Genomic DNA, 17,701 nt, shown 5'->3' on the forward strand with positions numbered 1-17,701 from the left:
TTTTTTTTTTTTCTTGAGATGGAGTCTCCCAGTCTCACTCTGTCCCCAGGCTGGAGTGCAGTGGCGCAATCTTGGCTCACTGCAACCACTGACACAAGGGTTCAAGCGATTCTCCTGCCTCAGCCTCCCGAGTAGCTGGGACTACAGGCATGCACCACCACGCCCAGCTAATTTTTCTATTTTTAGTAGAGACGGGGTTTCATGATGTTGGCCAGGATGGTCTCGATCTCTTGACCTCGTGATCCGCCCGCCTTGGCCTCCCAATGTAATTTTTCTATAATTCAAATTGAATGTCTTATAATTCTAAATTAGAAAGTATAAGATTAAAAAGAGTCTCAATGAAGACTATTCCAAAAATTCCTTTTACACAAAATTAAAAGCCTTAATGTGTAGCATAAAATTGAACTGCACCGCAGACTTATAATTACAGCACGTTTGTACAACCTGAAACTTGGGTTCATTCCCATCCTGCCATTAGCTATGAATTATCCTGCAGACACATTTATTCTTTCAACCACTGTCCTGTTCCAGAGGGTCCGCTCCCTACCAGGCCCACACCACAGCAACAATCTCCAAAAAGCAGCGAGTGGCAGAAATGAGCCTGCGGATCATGAGGGCCAAGGTACGCTGAAAAATGAAATCGACAAGACAGCATCCCAGGGCAGTGCGCACAGTACAGCAGTGAGCTGGGGTTGCTTCCTGAAGCCCCGCTGTCAATGACAAGTATGCCGGCAGGTGCTGGTCCAGTCCAGCCCTAACAGAGACTTCTTACTGTGGGTCTGGGTTATAGGGCCTGAAAGGCACTGCCCTGAGGAAGGCACCCAGAGAACCAGCTCGGAAGTCGGACCGATTGTCCTGATACTCACTCCCTGCTGTGTGACCTTGGTGAAGTTCTCAACCTCTGTGAGCCTCGGCTGGCTGTCTTCACAAACACCACCAACCTCAGCAAGCGGAGTGAATTAAGTAACACGCAAAACACAGCTCAGAAAGCTTGACCTTCCTTAAGCCTCTTCACTTTTTCTAGGCCTCCAACTTTTAAAACTGATAACCTGAAAAAACGTAGTGCTGTCAGTCCCATAAGCTGGGTTCCTCTACAGGAAGGAGCTGGAAGGTCCCAACTCACACAAGGGGATGCCCGGTCCCTTCCCACGAGGGGGCCTGGCCACCCAGGGCCTCTAGAGGCCAGCATCTGCTCCAAGACTGTGGCCCCTCCCAGGTGGAGGGGGAAAACCCTTCTTCAAACTGCTGATAGCCCTCAGGGGTTGAAAAGTTGGTCAGACTCCGCCTTGTTGAAGCTTTCTAAAATGACATCAGAAAAAAGACGCGACATTCGCAAGGCACAGAGCCAACAGCTCCAGCAGTGGCGGCCACCATCAATGGACCCAGGTGGGCCAGGGGGCCTTCCGGACCCCACAATTTGGGGCCGGTGTGCAGCAACGATGGCAGCATCGGGAATGCGAGCCTCCTCCCCTGGCCGGGTAAACATAAGCCCCGAGCGCGGCGGGGCCTGCGCCGCCTGCGGCCCGGCTGGGGCCCAGCGGACAAAGGGGAGCAGGCGGTGCCCCGTCCCAGCGGCCAGGCCGGCCGAGAGAGCCAGGAGCCACGTGCCTGGTGGGAGCACGCCAAAAGCAGAACACTTGACCGTTTTCTTGGCCCAGCAAGGAAACCGCCTTCTACTCTGCATTTAAAAAGAAAAACAATGCGTTACTGCTTTAAGTTTTTTAGAACTTTTCCAGAGAAAGGCCGACTAGCAACAAGGGGTGCTACAGGAATCCGCCTCACCTCTCCTAGGAAATTGTAAAAGGAATTAGCACTTGAATGGGGAGGCCGGCGTGTCTGGAATGAGAACGAGCCGCGCACGCAGTTTGAGGGTTCCGGGGAGCCGCGTCCTCCCCTTTCCAGGCGACAGTCCTAACTACAGGAATTGGCCAAAATTCAGCATTTCCAGACTTTCCTTGGGAAAAGGGGCCGAAGAAGTGCTGGCAACAAGAAGGACCACAACGGAGCGCGCCACAGACTCACCGCGGCTGGGGTCGGAACCGGCGCAGCCCCCTCCCCTCCCGGCCGTGCGTGCCCCGAGCCGGGCGCCCCGACCCGGCCTCCACCCCCTCAGGCGCTTAGGGTCGGGCCGGGCCAGGTTGCGGCGCCCCCATCCCTGCCCGGGCAGCGAGGCCGGGCCAAGCGGGGCGCTCCGGGCCTCGGGCCTACACGCGGCGGCCGCCTCGGCCCCGGCCCCAGCCCGCCGGGCCACGGGCGGGGGATGTGAGGACGCTGGGACGCGGGCCCGAGGCGCGGGAGGGGCCCAGGCCGCGCGGGGCGCCCCGACGACTCGCGGGGGCCGAGGAGGCCGGGGCTGCGTGTCCAACGCGGGGCCGAGAAAACGGCCGGCCCGGCCCCGCCGCCGCCGCTCCTCGAGCCCCCAAGCGCGGCCCCGGCTCGCCCGCCCCCGGCCCCCGCCGCCCCGACCCCGCGGCCCCCCGATCCCCGGCCCCCGCCGCCTGCGCCGGGCCCGCCAACCACGGGCAGGAGCGCGCGAACGGCCGGGCGGGCGCCCCGAGCGCGAGGACTCACCGGGGCCGGCTCCCGAGTACATGGTGGCGCCGCCGAGGGGCTCCGGGGCCGAGGGGCGGCCGCGCGCGCGCGCCACGGGCCCCGACGCCGCGAGCCGCGAGGGAGCCGCCGGCCGCACGATCCGCCCCGGCGCGGCCGCCTCGCCAAACAGGTTTACCCGACGCGGCCGGGGCGGCGGGCGGAGGCGGCGGCGGGAGCGGGAGCGGGAGGGGCGGGGGAGGAAGGAGGAGGGAGGGGGAGGGGAGGCGAGGCCGGCGGCGGGAGCGCGCTCGCGGGGGGAGCGGGGCTGGGCGCGCGGGCGGGGTCCGCGGCGGCGGCGGCGGCGCCGGGTCTGGCGGGGCCTGGGGCGGGGACCCGGGGAGGGGCCTGGAGACCTCGCCGGGCGGTGGGAACCGCGGGCGGGAGCGGGGACGAGGGCCGAGGGCGGCGCGGCCCGTGTGGCGCGGGGGCGGGCGCGGCCCCGGGGACCCTTCACCGCCACCCAGAAAAGCGGCGTCTTCCCGACGGGTAGGAGCCGGGTCCCCCGGCTGTGCCGCCGGAGCCGGGGGGAGGCCACGCGCTCTCGCTTTCCCCGCCGCCCCGCGATGGGTGCGCGCAGAACCCTCCCACCCTCAGCCCCTCAGCCCCCAGCCTGGCTCTTTAAGTTACTACAGAAACACGGAGGTCGGGAAGCTCCCTCCCAGCCCGGAGCTTGAACTTGAACGCGGCCGGCCGCTCGCACAGGACCACACCGCCACCTCCCGGCGCGGCCCCAGAACCCAGATAATCCGTTTAAAGCACTTAGAAAGTCTAAGAAGTTTTTAGTAAATTGTAGCTGGTATCAGGGATCAGATCAGCGGACACGCCCATTCCAGCAGTCAGGGGCCTGCTCGGACCGTCGTGCACCTCCGAGCATTTCTGTCCCGTCCCTCTGGGTCCGTCTGTTTTTCGGAGGTTTTCCTGGAAAAGCCAGCCTGTGGCTACCTCCTTTCTCCCCTAAGTGATGGAGGATTAGAAGGCAGAGGGTGACCCACAATCTAAAGTGACTGGTCGCCTTTTCCCAGATTTCCCGGAGCATTCCTTCACCCCGTGGCATCGGCTGTCTGCATATTGGGTGCAAGGCCCTGTTCCGGGCGAAGACTAAACAGGAGTTCTGACTGCCAGGAGCTCCGCAGCCAACAGGGTGGTCACTAGTTCTCTGCAGTCTCAGAGGACAGCCCTGAAGAAGGGCAGGAGAACCAGCACTTCCTCCGAAAACTCAAAAGGACATCAGTCTTCACCAAGCTGCCGATACAAAACGTGCTCCTGAAATGTGTAGTTATGAGCACCAGGAAACCTGGGTAGGAGTGTGCATGGCATTGTTCCTCACAGCTTGGGCTGCATGGCACTGAATACCCACGGAGAGCAGGATGGAGAAACAGTGTGGTCATATTCACAGGATGGAATCTAGCCATTCACAAAAATTCCAAAACAGGCAAAATTAAACTGCATTATTTAGGGGAGCGTCATAAAGTAGTAAATAATTGACAGAAGAGCAAGAAGGTGGTTACTCTAAGTGTCAGAACGGTGGATACAGCTGGGGGTGAGAGGGCTGTGACCACAGCAGGGCCCCTGGATTTGGGGGTGCCAGGCCTGTTCCTTCCTACAATGGTGCCCTTCATTTGGCAGCCATCCCTTAAACTGCACTTTTACATTTTATATACTCTTCTGTACCTTTGCTATAGCATTTCACGGAAATTTTTAAATAATCATGAATGTTACCACTTTCCTATTTATGAACCATGCAACCTCATCAATCTCCCCAGTTCACAGATGCCCACCCTCTCTCTCTGCCCCCTGCCTCCCTCACACATTCACAAAACTCGTTTCTGCCCGAAATCCCTGAGGCCCAACTGCCCTGCTGTCAGCGACTGTGCGCCTCAGCAAAGGCCCAGAAGGCTCTGTCATCACTGGCTCCCCTCAGCCCGCCTTCAGCTCCTTTGAGCGCGGTGTTGGGGAACTTTGTTGCAAAGATTTAGTTCCAGAAGGCAAGATGATGTCTTGAGAGCTTCATTGTGTCACTTCTCTTTGGACGGCGGACACCGTGGCCCTCTGCTGGCGGAGGGGTGCCATTGCTGCCTGCCCCATCTCCATCCCCAGGGCCCAGGCAGTCACTGGGTTCGCCCTCTGGGGCCTGGGGTTCCCTCTGCTCTTTTCCTAGATAAGCCCATCCTCTCCAGGTCTCCACCCTCCACACCTGTGTTCAGGAATTCCGCCCGCTTCCTGCAGCCCCATCCCTACACTCCTCCCAACCTGCTTTTCTTCTGGTGTTCCTCACTCAGCATGGCTAACAGATCCACCACCCAACGGAGCTGAGGACTGCAGTCCCCTCTGCCTGTTGCCTCTCCTGCCATCAGTGAACCTGCTTAACTCATCTGACTGTGCCTCTCGGTGCTTGCTGTGACATGTCTCCAGCCCTTGCTGCTCTCTCGCCCAGACCCACGTCCCACACCCGGATGGTGACTGGGCCAACCCTGGGTCTTCTGGACCCAGTGCTTCTCCCTGATACAATTCCTTACTCTGTGTTTTAGGATCCTGATGCTTTGATAAGACCGTGGGCTCTAATCACAGCCACGGACATTTGCAGCAGCCTGGCCTGCAGCTCTGCACACTGGGTGCCCTCGGTCTAAAGCACCAACTCCCCATGAGAGAGAAAGAAAGGGTGAGGGGAAGTACAGAGAAAGCTCCTGAGGCCACAGGGCTGAGAAAGCCCTTGGCTTTGGGGGCACTTTGTTTCTTCAAGACTAAAATGCAGCCACTAGAATAAATCATTTGTTCCTAAAACATGTTCTGCACATGATTAAGGCAGCTTTGGGAAGTCAAGTAAATTGGGAAGCATTGGATCAAACAATGATAAATAAGTTTATTGTCTGCAGGCCTTCTCAGAGCCTTTAGCAAGGTGAGAAGAATCATGCTTCTACAAAGAGGAAGGAGGGCATGAGACAGTATGCAACCTGTCCCAAACCCATTTAGCCACAGAACCCTTTTTTCACAAGGTACCTCAAGGTTTCATGGAGCATAATTTAGGAAACATGGAGGTAGAGGTCTTCTGTGATCCCTTCCAGCTCTAATAGTCTATGATTCTTTGAGTAATATATACTTTGAGACAGGATCACCAAAGTGAAAATGTAGTGGTGAAAACACAGCTCATTGCAGCCCTGACTTCCCAGGCTCAAGTGATCCTCCCACCTCAGCCTCCTGAGTAGCTGGGACCACAGGCACATGCCACCGTGCCTGGCTAATTTTTAAAAACTTTTGTAGAGACAGGTCTCACTATGTTGCTCAGGTTGGTCTTGAACTGCTTAGCCCAAGTGAACCTCCCATCTTTTTTTTTTTTTTTTGAGACAGAGTCTCACTGTCGCCCAGGCTGGAGTGCAGTGGTGCAATCTCGGCTCACTGCAGGCTCCGCCCCCCGGGTTCATGCCATTCTCCTGCCTCAGCCTCCCGAGTAGCTGGGACTACAGGTGCCTGCCACCTCGCCTGGCTAATTTTTTGTATTTTTAGTAGAGACGGGGTTTCACCGTGTTAGCCAGGATGGTCTCGATCTCCTGACCTCGTGATCCGCCTGCCTCGGCCTCCCAAAGCGCTGGGATTACAGGCGTGAGCCACCGCGCCCAGCTGTGAACCTCCCATCTTGGCCCCCTCAAAGTGCTGGGATTACAGGCATGAGCCACCACACCTGACCTGATTTTTTTTGTTTTTGTATTTTTCTAGACAGGGTCTCACTCTGTTGCCCATGCTGGAGTGCAGTGGTGCAATCATAGCTCACTGCAGCCTCCTTGACCTCCTGGACTCAAGTAATCCTCCTACCTCAGCCTCCCAAGTTGCTAGGACTGCAAGAGTATGCCACCAGGCTCAGCTAATCTTTGTAGAGATGATGTTTCACCATATTGTCCAGGCTGGTTTCAAATTCCTGGGCTCAAGTGATCCACCAGCCTCAGCCCCTCAAAGTGCTGGGACTACAGGTGTGAGACACTATGCCCAGACGGGTTTTTTTTTGTTGTTGTTAATTAAAAACTAAGCAGGTGGCTGGGTGCGGTGGCTCACGCCTGTAATCCTAGCACTTTGGGAGGCCAAGGCAGATGGATCACGAGGTCAGGAGATGGAGACCATCCTGGCTAATACGGTGAAACCCTGTCTCTACTAAAAATACAAAAAATTAGCTAGTTGTGGTGGCGGGCGCCTGTAGTCCCAGCTACTCGGGAGGCTGAGGCAGGAGAATCGCTTGAACCTGGGAGGTGGAGGTTGCAGTGAGCCAAGATTGTGCCACTGCACTCCAGCCTGGAGGAAAGAGCGAAACTCCATCTAAAAAAACAAACAAACAAACAAACAAAAAAAACTAAGCAGGCCATATGCAGTGGTTTGTGCCCAAAGTCTCAGTGCTTTGGGAGGTCCAGGTGAGAGGATTGCTTGAGGCCAGGAGTTCCACACCAGCCTGGACAACACAGGGAGACCCCATCGCTACAAAATAAAAATAAAAAATTAGCTGAACATGGTGGCACACATCTGTAGTCCCAGCTACTCAAGAGACTGAGGTGGGAGGATTGCTTGAGCCCAGGAGGTCGAGGCTGCAGTGAGCTATAACTGTGCCACTGCATTCCAGCCTGGGTGACAGAGTGAGACCCTCTTTCAGAAACAAAACAAAAACAGGCCATGATAACCTCTTTAAAATCTGCCAGTGCCATTCCTCCACTGGGTCTGCCAGCGGGGCCCCCTTTGCAGGATGGGGTGGAGGGGCCTGGATGTGGTGTTCCCTTGACTGGTGAGCGTGTCTGAATACAGGCCACACCTTCTGCTTCTTCAGGTAACCATCTCTAGACAAGGGGTACTTCATTTTGGCCCTCTGTTTCCTCTCAAATTGCTTTTTTTTTTTTTTTTTTTTTTAAGACAGTGCCTTGCTCTGTCTCCCAGGCTGGAGAGCAGTGGTGCCATCTCAGCTCACTGCAGCTTTCACCTCCCACGTTCAAGTGATTCTCCTGCCTCAGCCTCCCCAGTAGCTGGGATTACAGGCGCATGCCACCGTGCCTGGCTAACTTTTGTATTTTTAGTAGAGATGGGGTTTCACCATGTTGGCCAGGCTTGTCTTGAGCTCCTGATCTCAAGTGATCTGCCTGCCTTGGCCTCCCAAAGTGCTGGGATTACAGGCGTGAGCCACCATGCATAGCCAAACTGCATTTTTTTGTTTTATTATTTTTTTATTTTCAAACTGTATTTTTTTCAGGCAGGCATTGATCTCTGCCTTTTAATCTGGCACACTTACTTACAGCCCCCTAAATTTAAGTCTGAATCTAGTTCATCTTCAAAGGATGGTGTCTCACCTATGAGGTGTGGGTGACCTTGCTTTGCCCCAGCCTAAGGATAGCTGGTGGTTTTTGTTTTGAGTTTTTTTTTTTTTTTTTGAGATGGAGTCTCACTCTGTTGCACAGGCTGGAGTGCCAGTGGTGCAATTCCAGCTCACTGCAACCTCCACCTCCCGGGTTCAAGCAATTCTCCTACCTCAGCCTCCCAAGTAGCTAGGACTACTGGCATGCGCCACCATGCCCAGCTAATTTTTTGTATTTGTAGTAGAGATGGGGTTTCACCATATTGGCCAGGCTGGTCTCGAACTCCTGACCTTGTGATCCGCCTGCCTTGGCCTCCCAAAGTGTTGGGATTACAGGCGTGAGCCACCACGCCTGGCCCAGCTGGTGTTTCTAAGCATGATGTGAAAACCACCCAGAGCACATGAGAGATGCTGCCACAAATTGTTTAAGGTCAAGAGTTACAAATTCATCCCAATGCATCTTCTCCAAAGTCCTTGGGACTTTGTGTGGATGTGGTGTATCCAACTTGTAGCATTGTCTGGAGTTAAAAGAGATAAATACAAGCTATCTTTCACTAAGGATGGTGGCTTACACCTGTAATCCCAGCACTTTGGGAGGCTGAGATGGGCAGGTGTCTTGAGCACAGTTTGAGATCAGTCTGGGCAACAGAGTGGGACCCTATCTCTACAAAAAATACAAAAATTAGTGGGACATGGTTGTGTGCTTGTAGTCCTAGCTACTCAGGAGGCCAGGGTGGGAGATCACCTAAGCCCTCAGGGAGGCTGAGGCTGCAGTGAGCTGTGATTGGACCACTGCGCTCTAGTCTGGGTGATAGAGCGAGACGCTGTCTCAAAAAAAAAAAAAAAAAGAAAAGAAAACACACACACAACAAAAAGACAACAACCTATCTTTCATATGGGGAGAAACATTAAGTAAAAATTGTCAGAGAAGCCAAGCACATAATGATGTAAACAAGTGTCAATTTTTAGCTTTCCACAATGACTCCTTTATACTATCATTCTTATCTAGTATCATGTTTCTTTGAAACAATATACTGATACATTGTTTAGAAAGGATTTTGGCTATAAGACCAATATTTTAAAATTAACCGTAATTCTATATACTGACAATTAAAAATAAAAATTTGTTTATTTTTGAGACAGTCTCACTCTGTCACCCAGGCTGGAGTGCAGTGGCATGATCTTGGCTCACTGCAACCTCCACCTCCCGGGTTCGAGCAATTCTCGTGCCTCAGCCTCCCGAGTAGGTGGGACTGCAGGCGTGCACAACCACGCCTGGCTAATTTTTGTATTTTTAGTAGAGACAGGGTTTTGCCATGATGGCCAGGCTGGCCTCAAATGATCCACCTGCCTCGGCCTTCCAAAGTGCTGGGCTTACAGGCATGAGCCATCAGGCCTGGCCTAAAAATAAAATTTAAATAGAATGAGCCTGGGCACAGTGGCACATACCTGTAGTCTCAGCTAATTGGGAGGCTGAGGCAAGAGGATGGCTCGAGCCTGGGCAGTCAAGGCAACAGTGAGCTGTGATCACACCACTGTACTTCAGCCTGGCCAACAGAGACTGTCTCAAAAAAACTAAAAAAAAGAAAAAGAAAAAAAAGGAAAAAAAGAAAAGTTAAAAACAGAAGAACAAATGAAAATAAAGATGTACAAAACCTCTGTACAGAAATCTGTGAAACATGACTGAGAATTTCACAATGGAGGGAGACGGCATGCTCACGGATTGGGACGCTGGGGAGACAGGAAGCGGCACGGCACTGCCATTGTGCTTTGTGCTTGTGTTCCGCCAACACTAGCCTGAGGAAGGTAGATGCCCCGCTTCTCTGAAGAGGCAGCAGGTGGAGTGTGCAGCTCTGGAACCCAGTCCTGGATACCCTGTGAGCCTACTGAGATTGGTGTGGCCTCCTTATTGGGAACATGGCTGATTGTGACCAACAATGAGAGCACATATGTTCCGTTCCTGATGAGGGACTGGTTCCTTAGTGCACACTCTGTACATAACATCCCAACACTCTCCTAAGTTCTTCTGTTTCAAGAGCCTGCACTTCCCTGCGGCATCACACATGGAAGAGGGCCATCAGAATTGAGAAGCATCGGGATACAGTCTAATCACATAACAGGACAATTTCAGGCAGTGGGTGGGAGGAGTCACTGTTTCAAACTTTTTGCCATCATCTAAGTGTGTGTTTTCCCCCATTAAATGCATATGTTGAAATCTTAACATGAAAGGTGATGGTATGAGGTGAGGCCCTTAGGAGGTGATTATTTCATGAGGATGGAGCCCTCACAATTGGGATTAACACCCCCATAAAAGAAGCCCTGTCAGTGGATCACTTGAGCTCAGGAGTTTGAGGCCAGCCTGGCCAACATGGCAAGACTCCATCTCTACAAAAAGTACAAAAATTAGCCAGGCATGGTGGCACACAACTATACTCCCAGCTACTTGGGAGGCTGAGGTGGGAGAATCGCTTGAGCCTAGGAGACAGAAGTTGCAGTGAGCTGAAATCATGCCATTGCACCCCAGCGTGGGTGACAGAGCAAGACCCTTTCTCAAAAAATAAATATAAATACATAAAATAAAAGAGGCCTTGTTTGCCTGGTGCAGTGGTTGGCACCTGTAATCCCAGCTACTCAAGAGGCCAAGGCGGGAGAATTGCTTGAGAACAGGAGTTTGAAACCAGCATGGACAACAATGCGAGACTCCCTCTTTTTTTTTTTTTTTTTGAGACAGATTCTCCCTCTGTTACCCAGACTGGAGTGCAGTGGTGTGATCTCGGCTCACTGCAGCCTCTGCCTCCTGGGTTCAAGCGATTCTCATGTCTCACCCTCCTGAGTAGCTGAGTCCACCACCATACCTGGTTAATTTTTGTTTTTTTAGTAGAGATGGGTTTCTGCCACGTTGCCTAGGTTGGTCTCAAACTCCTGGCCTCCAGTGATCCACCTGCCTCGGCCTCCCAAATGCTGAGATTACAGGCATGAGCCACCATGCATGGCCAAGACTCTTGTCTTGAAAAAAAAATTAGCCGGCTGGGCCCGGTGACTCATGCCTGTAATCCCAGCACTTTGGGAGGCCGAGGCGGGTGGATCACAGGAGTTTGAGACCAGCCTGGCCAACGTGGTGAAACCCTGTCTCTACCAAAAATACAAAAATTAGCCCAGCGTGGTGGTGCGAGCTTGTAATCCCAGCTACTTGGGAGGTTGAGGCAGGAGAATCGCTTGAACCCAGGAGGCAGAGGTTGCAGTGAGCCGAGATTGCCCCATTGCACTCCAGCCTGGGTGACAGAGTGAGACTCTGTCTTGGGGAAAAAAAAAAACCCATTGCACTGGTGCACACCCGTGGTTCCAACTACTTGGGATGCTGAGGTGGGAGGATCTCTTGAGCCCAGGAGTTCAAGATTATAATAAGCTATATCACGCCACTGCACTCCAGCCTGGGTGACAGTACAAGACTCCATTTCTAAAAAGAATAAAAATAAAAAAAGGGGTCTCAGAGAACTGCCTTGCCCCTTCTACCATATGGGGATACAGGGAGAAGCTGTCATCTGTGGACCAGGACGAAGGCCCTCAGCAGACACTGAATCTGCTGGTGCCTTGATCTTGGACTTTGCAGACTCCAGAACTATGAGAAATACATTTCTGTTGGTCATAAGCCGCCCGGTCTATGGTATTTTGTTATAGCAGCCCAAAGTGGACTAATATACTCTTATTGAGCTCACATATAGAGAAGGGAAGAGTCTTGTTCTGTGTTTCTTGAAGAAGCAGAACTCGGCATGGGTCCATGGGAAGATTTCCTAACAGCCCATGGGGCCCTGCACTGCCTCCTAAGAGATGCATTTCCATCAAAAGGCAGACACTGGCACAGTACGCTTCCTTGGCCCAAATACCTGTTCTAGGCACTGCATGAGTATTTACTCATTCAAGCCTCAGAGCACTTACCCTCATCCTATGATGAGAAACTGAGGCAGAGGGATCCCACACACAAGCTGGAAACCCAGCAGCTTGGGCCCAACAGGTACAGTGGCACGATGACACCAGGGAGTCTGTAGCTGATCTCTGGGTTTCTTCTGACTCCACCATACAATGAACGCACTCGGCGTCGGCAGTCTTCAAACAGTTTTGTTTACGTACCCCCAAATGCCATTTTAAATGTTTTTTTTTACCCCCCTTACACATTAAGTTGACACCTAAAATATTATGTAAGTTTAAATAGTTACAAAGAATACAACTTCTGGAACATTGTAAATATTGACACTTAAAAATAAAACTGTCATATCACTTAAAAAATGTAACCAGATGGAACAGAAAAATACCATATCGATTTGATATCTCATATACTCCATTCCAAACAGTGTAGTTGTCCCTCTGTATTTGTGGGGGATTGGTTCCAGGACACCCAGTGGATACTAAAATGCACAGCTCAAGTCCCTGATGTAAAATGGTGCGGTATTTGCATATAGCCTACGTACATCCTACCATATACTTTAAATCATCTCTAGATTACTTTTTTTTTTTTTTGAGATGGAATCCTGCCCTATTGCCAGGCTGGAGTGCAGGGGTGCGATCTCGGATCACTGCAACCTCTGCCTCCTGGGTTCAATCGATTCTCCTGCCTCAGCCTCCCGAGTAGCTGAGACTACAGGCGCGTGCCACTGTGCCCGGCTAATTTTTGTATTTTTAGTACAGATGGAGTTTCACCGTGTTGGCCAGGATGGTCTCAATCTCTTGACCTCATGTTCCGCCCGCCCCAGCCTCCCAAAGTGCTGGGATTACAGGCGTGAGCCACCGCGCCCGGCCTAGATTACTTCTAATACCCAACACAATGTGAAATGCCATGTAGTGAATAATTATACTGTATCGTTTAGAGAATAATGACAAGAAAAATGTCTGTACACCTTCCATACAGAGATAACCATCATAGGCCTGACTACATTTTCCATCCACAGTTGGTTGACTCTGAGGGCATGCAGTGCCTGAGCCGCCTCTTTAATATTTCACATTGCTCTTTTCCTCACAGGACCCATTTTCCATTTTAATTCTTCCACATATTTTTATCCTAAGGAAATATTTTTATGCTTGAAAATCTTATTGATTATGCTATATACTTGTCTACAACAAAAAGTATATATAAATTGAAATCTTAAATTTTTATTTCCTGTGAGACCAAGTGTCAGAAAAAATTCTTCTGGGTTTACTTATCATTACAATTGTCGGAACACAACTAATCAAACACAAATATATTACAAAGTTTGAATGATAATTATCAGTCATGAAAGTGTCACCCATTAGTCGTACATTTTTGTTGGAAATAATCTCTTAAGGAAAATAGTGGACCTTTCTTTTTCTAATTCCCAGACTCAGGGAGAACCGGATGGCCCATTGCTGGACTCAGGGCTCTTCAATTCTTTTCCCGTTCCCCATGTTTGTGAATGTCAGTGCTTACAGCTGTGGTCCCAGGAAGCGTGGGTGAGGATGGAAGGAAATTCTGTCACAGTGACTCAGTGCTCTGACCCCTCCCAGGATAGCCTCCAGAACTCGCATGCTGCTCTCCTACCGACAGTCCTGGGTGAGAACCCACAGCTGGCGACTCAGCCATCCTGCCTCAGGGTGATGGAAGCTACAACTGAAGTCACCTGGCTTTCAAAAGGTTCTTTTGTGGCTGGGTGCGGTGGCTCACGCCTGTAATCCCAGCACTTTGGGAGGCTGAGGCGGGTGGATCAGTTGACGTCAGGAGTTCGAGACAAGCCTGGCTAACACAGTAAAACCCCGTCTCTACTGAAAATACAAAAAATTAGCCAGGCGTGATGGCAGGTGCCTGTAGTCCCAGCTACTCGGGAGGCTGAGGCAGAAGAATGGTGTGAACCCGGGAGGCAGAGCTTGCAGTGAGCCGAGATCGCGCCACTGCACTCTAGCCTGGGCGACAGAGCGAGACTCCATCTCAAAAAAAAAAAAAAGGATCTTTTGTGACCCTAATTGAGTCTGGGTGTCTACAGAAAGGTGTGATAGATGAGATTACCGTCCAAAAGTCATCGCTCCCTTGCCCTTTACAGTTGATTTCTTACCCCAGTGGCGCTGAGCTCAACCACGTGACTATCAACGGTCAACAGGATGTCAGCAGTCCTGCCCTCAGAGGCTTACATGCAGTTGCCCCGTCTGGCTTCGGGGTTCGTCCCAGCCAGGTGGCCTAGAGAAACCTTCCTCCCTGCGTCTTCCTCAGCCTGGTCGCCGAGGGCATGTGAAGCCAGGTCCATCTGGAGGCAGAGCCCCCCAGCCACATGCAGCTGCATCAGCCAACCGCCAGCGAATGCACAGAGGTGGAGTGAGGGGAATATGTGTTGTCACACAGCAGAAGCCAACTAAGTCAAAATCCCAAGGGGCCTTTTAAAACATGGAAGTTGACAAATTGGTGCCAAAATGTAAATATAACTGCAAGTGAGTTAGAAGAGCCAACAATAAGTATCTTGGAGAAAAAGAACAAAATTGGATGATCTGCAATAGCCACTTTCAAGACTGACTACATTTGGTTTCAGGAGTCATTATAAAGCTACAGTAATCAAGACAATGTGGTATAGACATAAGAACAGATGAGAACAGTGGAACAGAATAGCAAGTCTAGAAATAAATCCACACATAAATGGCCAATAGGTTTTTGACCAAGGTTCCAAGGCAAGACAATGGAGAAAGATTTTTTTCAACAAATGGTGCTGGAATAATTGGATTTCCATATGGAAAATAATGAACTTCAACATCCACCTCATATCCTTCACACTAATTCAAGATAAATCATAGACCTAAATATAAAATTAATATGGCAGGGCACAGTGGCTTATGCCTGTAATCCCAGCACTTTGGGAGGCCCAGGCAGGAGGATTGCTTGAGCCCAGGAGTTCAAGACCAGCCTGGCAACATGGCAAAACCTCATCTCTATAAAAAATATAAAAATTAGACTGGCTTGGTGGCATACACCTAGATCCTAGTAGTTCATGGCTGCAGTGAGCTCTGATTATGCTACTGCACTACAGCCTGCGTGACAGAGTGAGACCCTGTTTCAAGAATAAAAAAAAAAAAAGGGAAAAGAAAGTCCCAGTTACTTGGGAGGCTGAGGTAGGAGGATTGCTCGAGGTTGGGAGGCTGAGGTAGGAGGATCACTTGAGCTTGGGGGGTTGAAGCTGCAGTGAGCCGAGATTGCGCCACTGTGCTCCAACCTAGGTGACAGAGTGGCACCCTGTCTCAAAAACAAACAAACAAACAACCTTTAAAAATAATGTTATATAGCTTTTAGAGGAAAATATGGTAAATATCGTGCAACCTTGGGGCAGGCAAAGATGTCTTAGAGAAGATGCAAAAAGCACTAAATATTTTAAAAAGTATTAATTAGAACTTCATTCAAATTAAGAACTATTGCTCATCAAAAGATACTGTTAAGAAAATAAAAAGACAAGCCATGGACTGAGAGAGAATATTTGCAATACATACAGCTGACAAAGGACTTATATCCAGAATATATAAAGAATGACTACAAATCAATAATAAAGTAAAAAAACTTGATTTTTAAAAACCAGCAAAAGGCCACGTGGAGTGGCTCACGCCTATAATCCCAGCTACTTGGGAGGCTGAAGTAAGAGGATTGTTTGAGCTCAGCAGTTCAAGACCAGCCTGGACAACACAGTGAGACTCACTGTAAAATAAATAAATAAAATAATTTTTAAAAAATGAGTAATAGCCTGGGTGACATGGCAAAACTGCATCTCTACAAAAAATACAAAAATTAGCCAGATGTGGTGCTGCATGCCTGCAGTCCCAGTTACTGGGGGAAGCTGAGGTGGGAGGATCACCTGAGCCCAGGAAGTGGAGACTGCAGTGAGCCGTGATTGAGCCACTGCACTCCAGCCTGGGTGACAGAATGAGACCCTGTCTCAATAAATTAAATAATTTTAAAAAAATATGCAAAAGATTTGAACAGACCTTCATAAAAGCAAACAGTTGGCCAGTTGTAGTGGGTCATCCTTGTAATCCCAACATTTTAGGGGGCTGAGACAAGAGGATGCCTGGCTGCAGTGAGCTCAGATCGTGCCACTGCACTCCAGTCTGGGTGACAGGGTGAGACCCTGTCTCAAAAAAAAAAAAAAAAAAAAAAAAAGAGAAAATAAATAAAAACATAAACCTACCCAAAAAGACTTGTATGCAAATGTTTACAGCCACTTTATTCATTAAGCCCTAAACTGGAAACAATCAGATATCTATCAATAGGAGAATGGTAAACGAACTGTAGTCTATGTACACAATAGAATACTATTCAGCAATTAAAAAAAAAATATGGGCCAGGTGCGGTGCTCATGCCTGTAATCCCAGCACTTTGGGAGGACGAGGCGGGTGGATCACAAGGTCAGGAGTTCAAGACCAGCCTGGCCAACATGGTGAAACCCCGTCTCTACTAAAACTACCAAAAATAGCCAGGTGCAGTGGCAGGCGCCTATAATCCCAGCTACTCGGGAGACTGAGGCGGGAGAATCGCTTGAACCCAAGAGGCAGAGGTTGCAGTGAGCTGAGATCGTGCCACTGCACTCCGGCCTGGGCTACAGAGTGAGACTCCATCTCAAAAAAAAAAACAAAACAAAAAACCAAATAACAAAACAAAAAAACAACAAACACACCACATGGATGCATCTCAAAAACATTGTGTTAAGTGAAAGAAGCTAGACACAAAAAAGCACACACTGTATGCTCAATTGATATGAATTCAAGAACAGGCAAAAACTAATCTATGCTGGCCAGGCGCGGTGGCTCATGCTTGTAATCCCAGCACTTTGGGAGGCCGAGGCGGGCGGATCACGAGGTCAGGAGATCGAGACCACGGTGAAACCCCGTCTCTACTAAAAATACAAAAAAATTAGCGGGGCGTGGTGGCGGGCGCCTGTAGTCCCAGCTGCTCGGAGAGGCTGAGGTGGCAGAATGGCATGAACCCGGGAGGCGGAGCTTGCAGTGAGCCGAGATTGCGCCACTGCACTCCAGCCTGGGCGACAGAGCGAGACTCCGTCTCAAAAAAAAAAAAAACAAACTAATCTATGCTGTTGGAAATCAGAACAGTGTTTGCCTATAGGCTGGGAACTCCCTATGAGTATGTTCTATATCTCAACTTGAGTGATGGTTACACAGGTGTATGCATTTGTTAAAATTCATTAAACTGTGCATTTCACTGTATGTACATTTACCTCAATGAAAACAAAAAGAATTTTCTGAGGCTGATATCTAATATTAATTTAAAAGGATCAAGTTTAACCTAATATGTTCAGTAAGGTGTGAGGAACATAAAAACATTCTTATATCATTTACATCTTTGCCAATAAATTTTTTTTTTTTTTGAGGAGTCTCACTCTGTCGGAGTTAATTCACTTATATCTTTGCCAATAAATGTATATATTTTTTGATACAGAGTCTCACTCTGTCACCCAGGCTGGAGTGCAGTGGTACGATCTCGGCTCACTGCAACTTCCGCCCCCACCCCGGTTCAAGCGATTCTCTTGCCTCAGCCTCTCGAGTAGCTGGGATTACAGGTGCCTGCCACCACGCACCTGGCTAATTTCTGTATTTTCAGTAGAGACGAGGTTTCACCATCTTGGCTAGGCTGGTCTTGAACCCCTAACCTCGTGATCCACCCGCCTTGGCCTCCCAAAGTGCTGGGATTACAGGCGTAAGTCACTGCACCTGGTCAAAAATTAAAAAAAAAATTTTTTTTTTTGAGACAGAGTCTCACTCCAGGCCGGAGTGCAGTGGCGCAATCTCTGCTCACTG

General features: G+C 50.2%; 1 protein-coding gene across 1 annotated transcript in view; it reads right to left on the bottom strand.

Moving 5' to 3' along the window:
• The window catches only part of AGO2 (argonaute RISC catalytic component 2), a 119,655-nt gene extending 116,900 nt beyond the window's left edge, over positions 1 to 2,755 (bottom strand). Inside the window, exon 1 of the mRNA XM_030794943.1 lies at positions 2,572 to 2,755. Coding sequence (XP_030650803.1) covers positions 2,572 to 2,593 — 22 coding nt within the window. The 5' untranslated portion in view covers positions 2,594 to 2,755. The remainder of the gene's footprint in view (positions 1 to 2,571) is intronic.
• Positions 2,756 to 17,701: the final 14,946 nt, after the last annotated feature.

This window comes from Nomascus leucogenys, chromosome 16, assembly GCF_006542625.1.
Source record: "Nomascus leucogenys isolate Asia chromosome 16, Asia_NLE_v1, whole genome shotgun sequence".
Classification (NCBI taxonomy): domain Eukaryota; kingdom Metazoa; phylum Chordata; class Mammalia; order Primates; family Hylobatidae; genus Nomascus; species Nomascus leucogenys.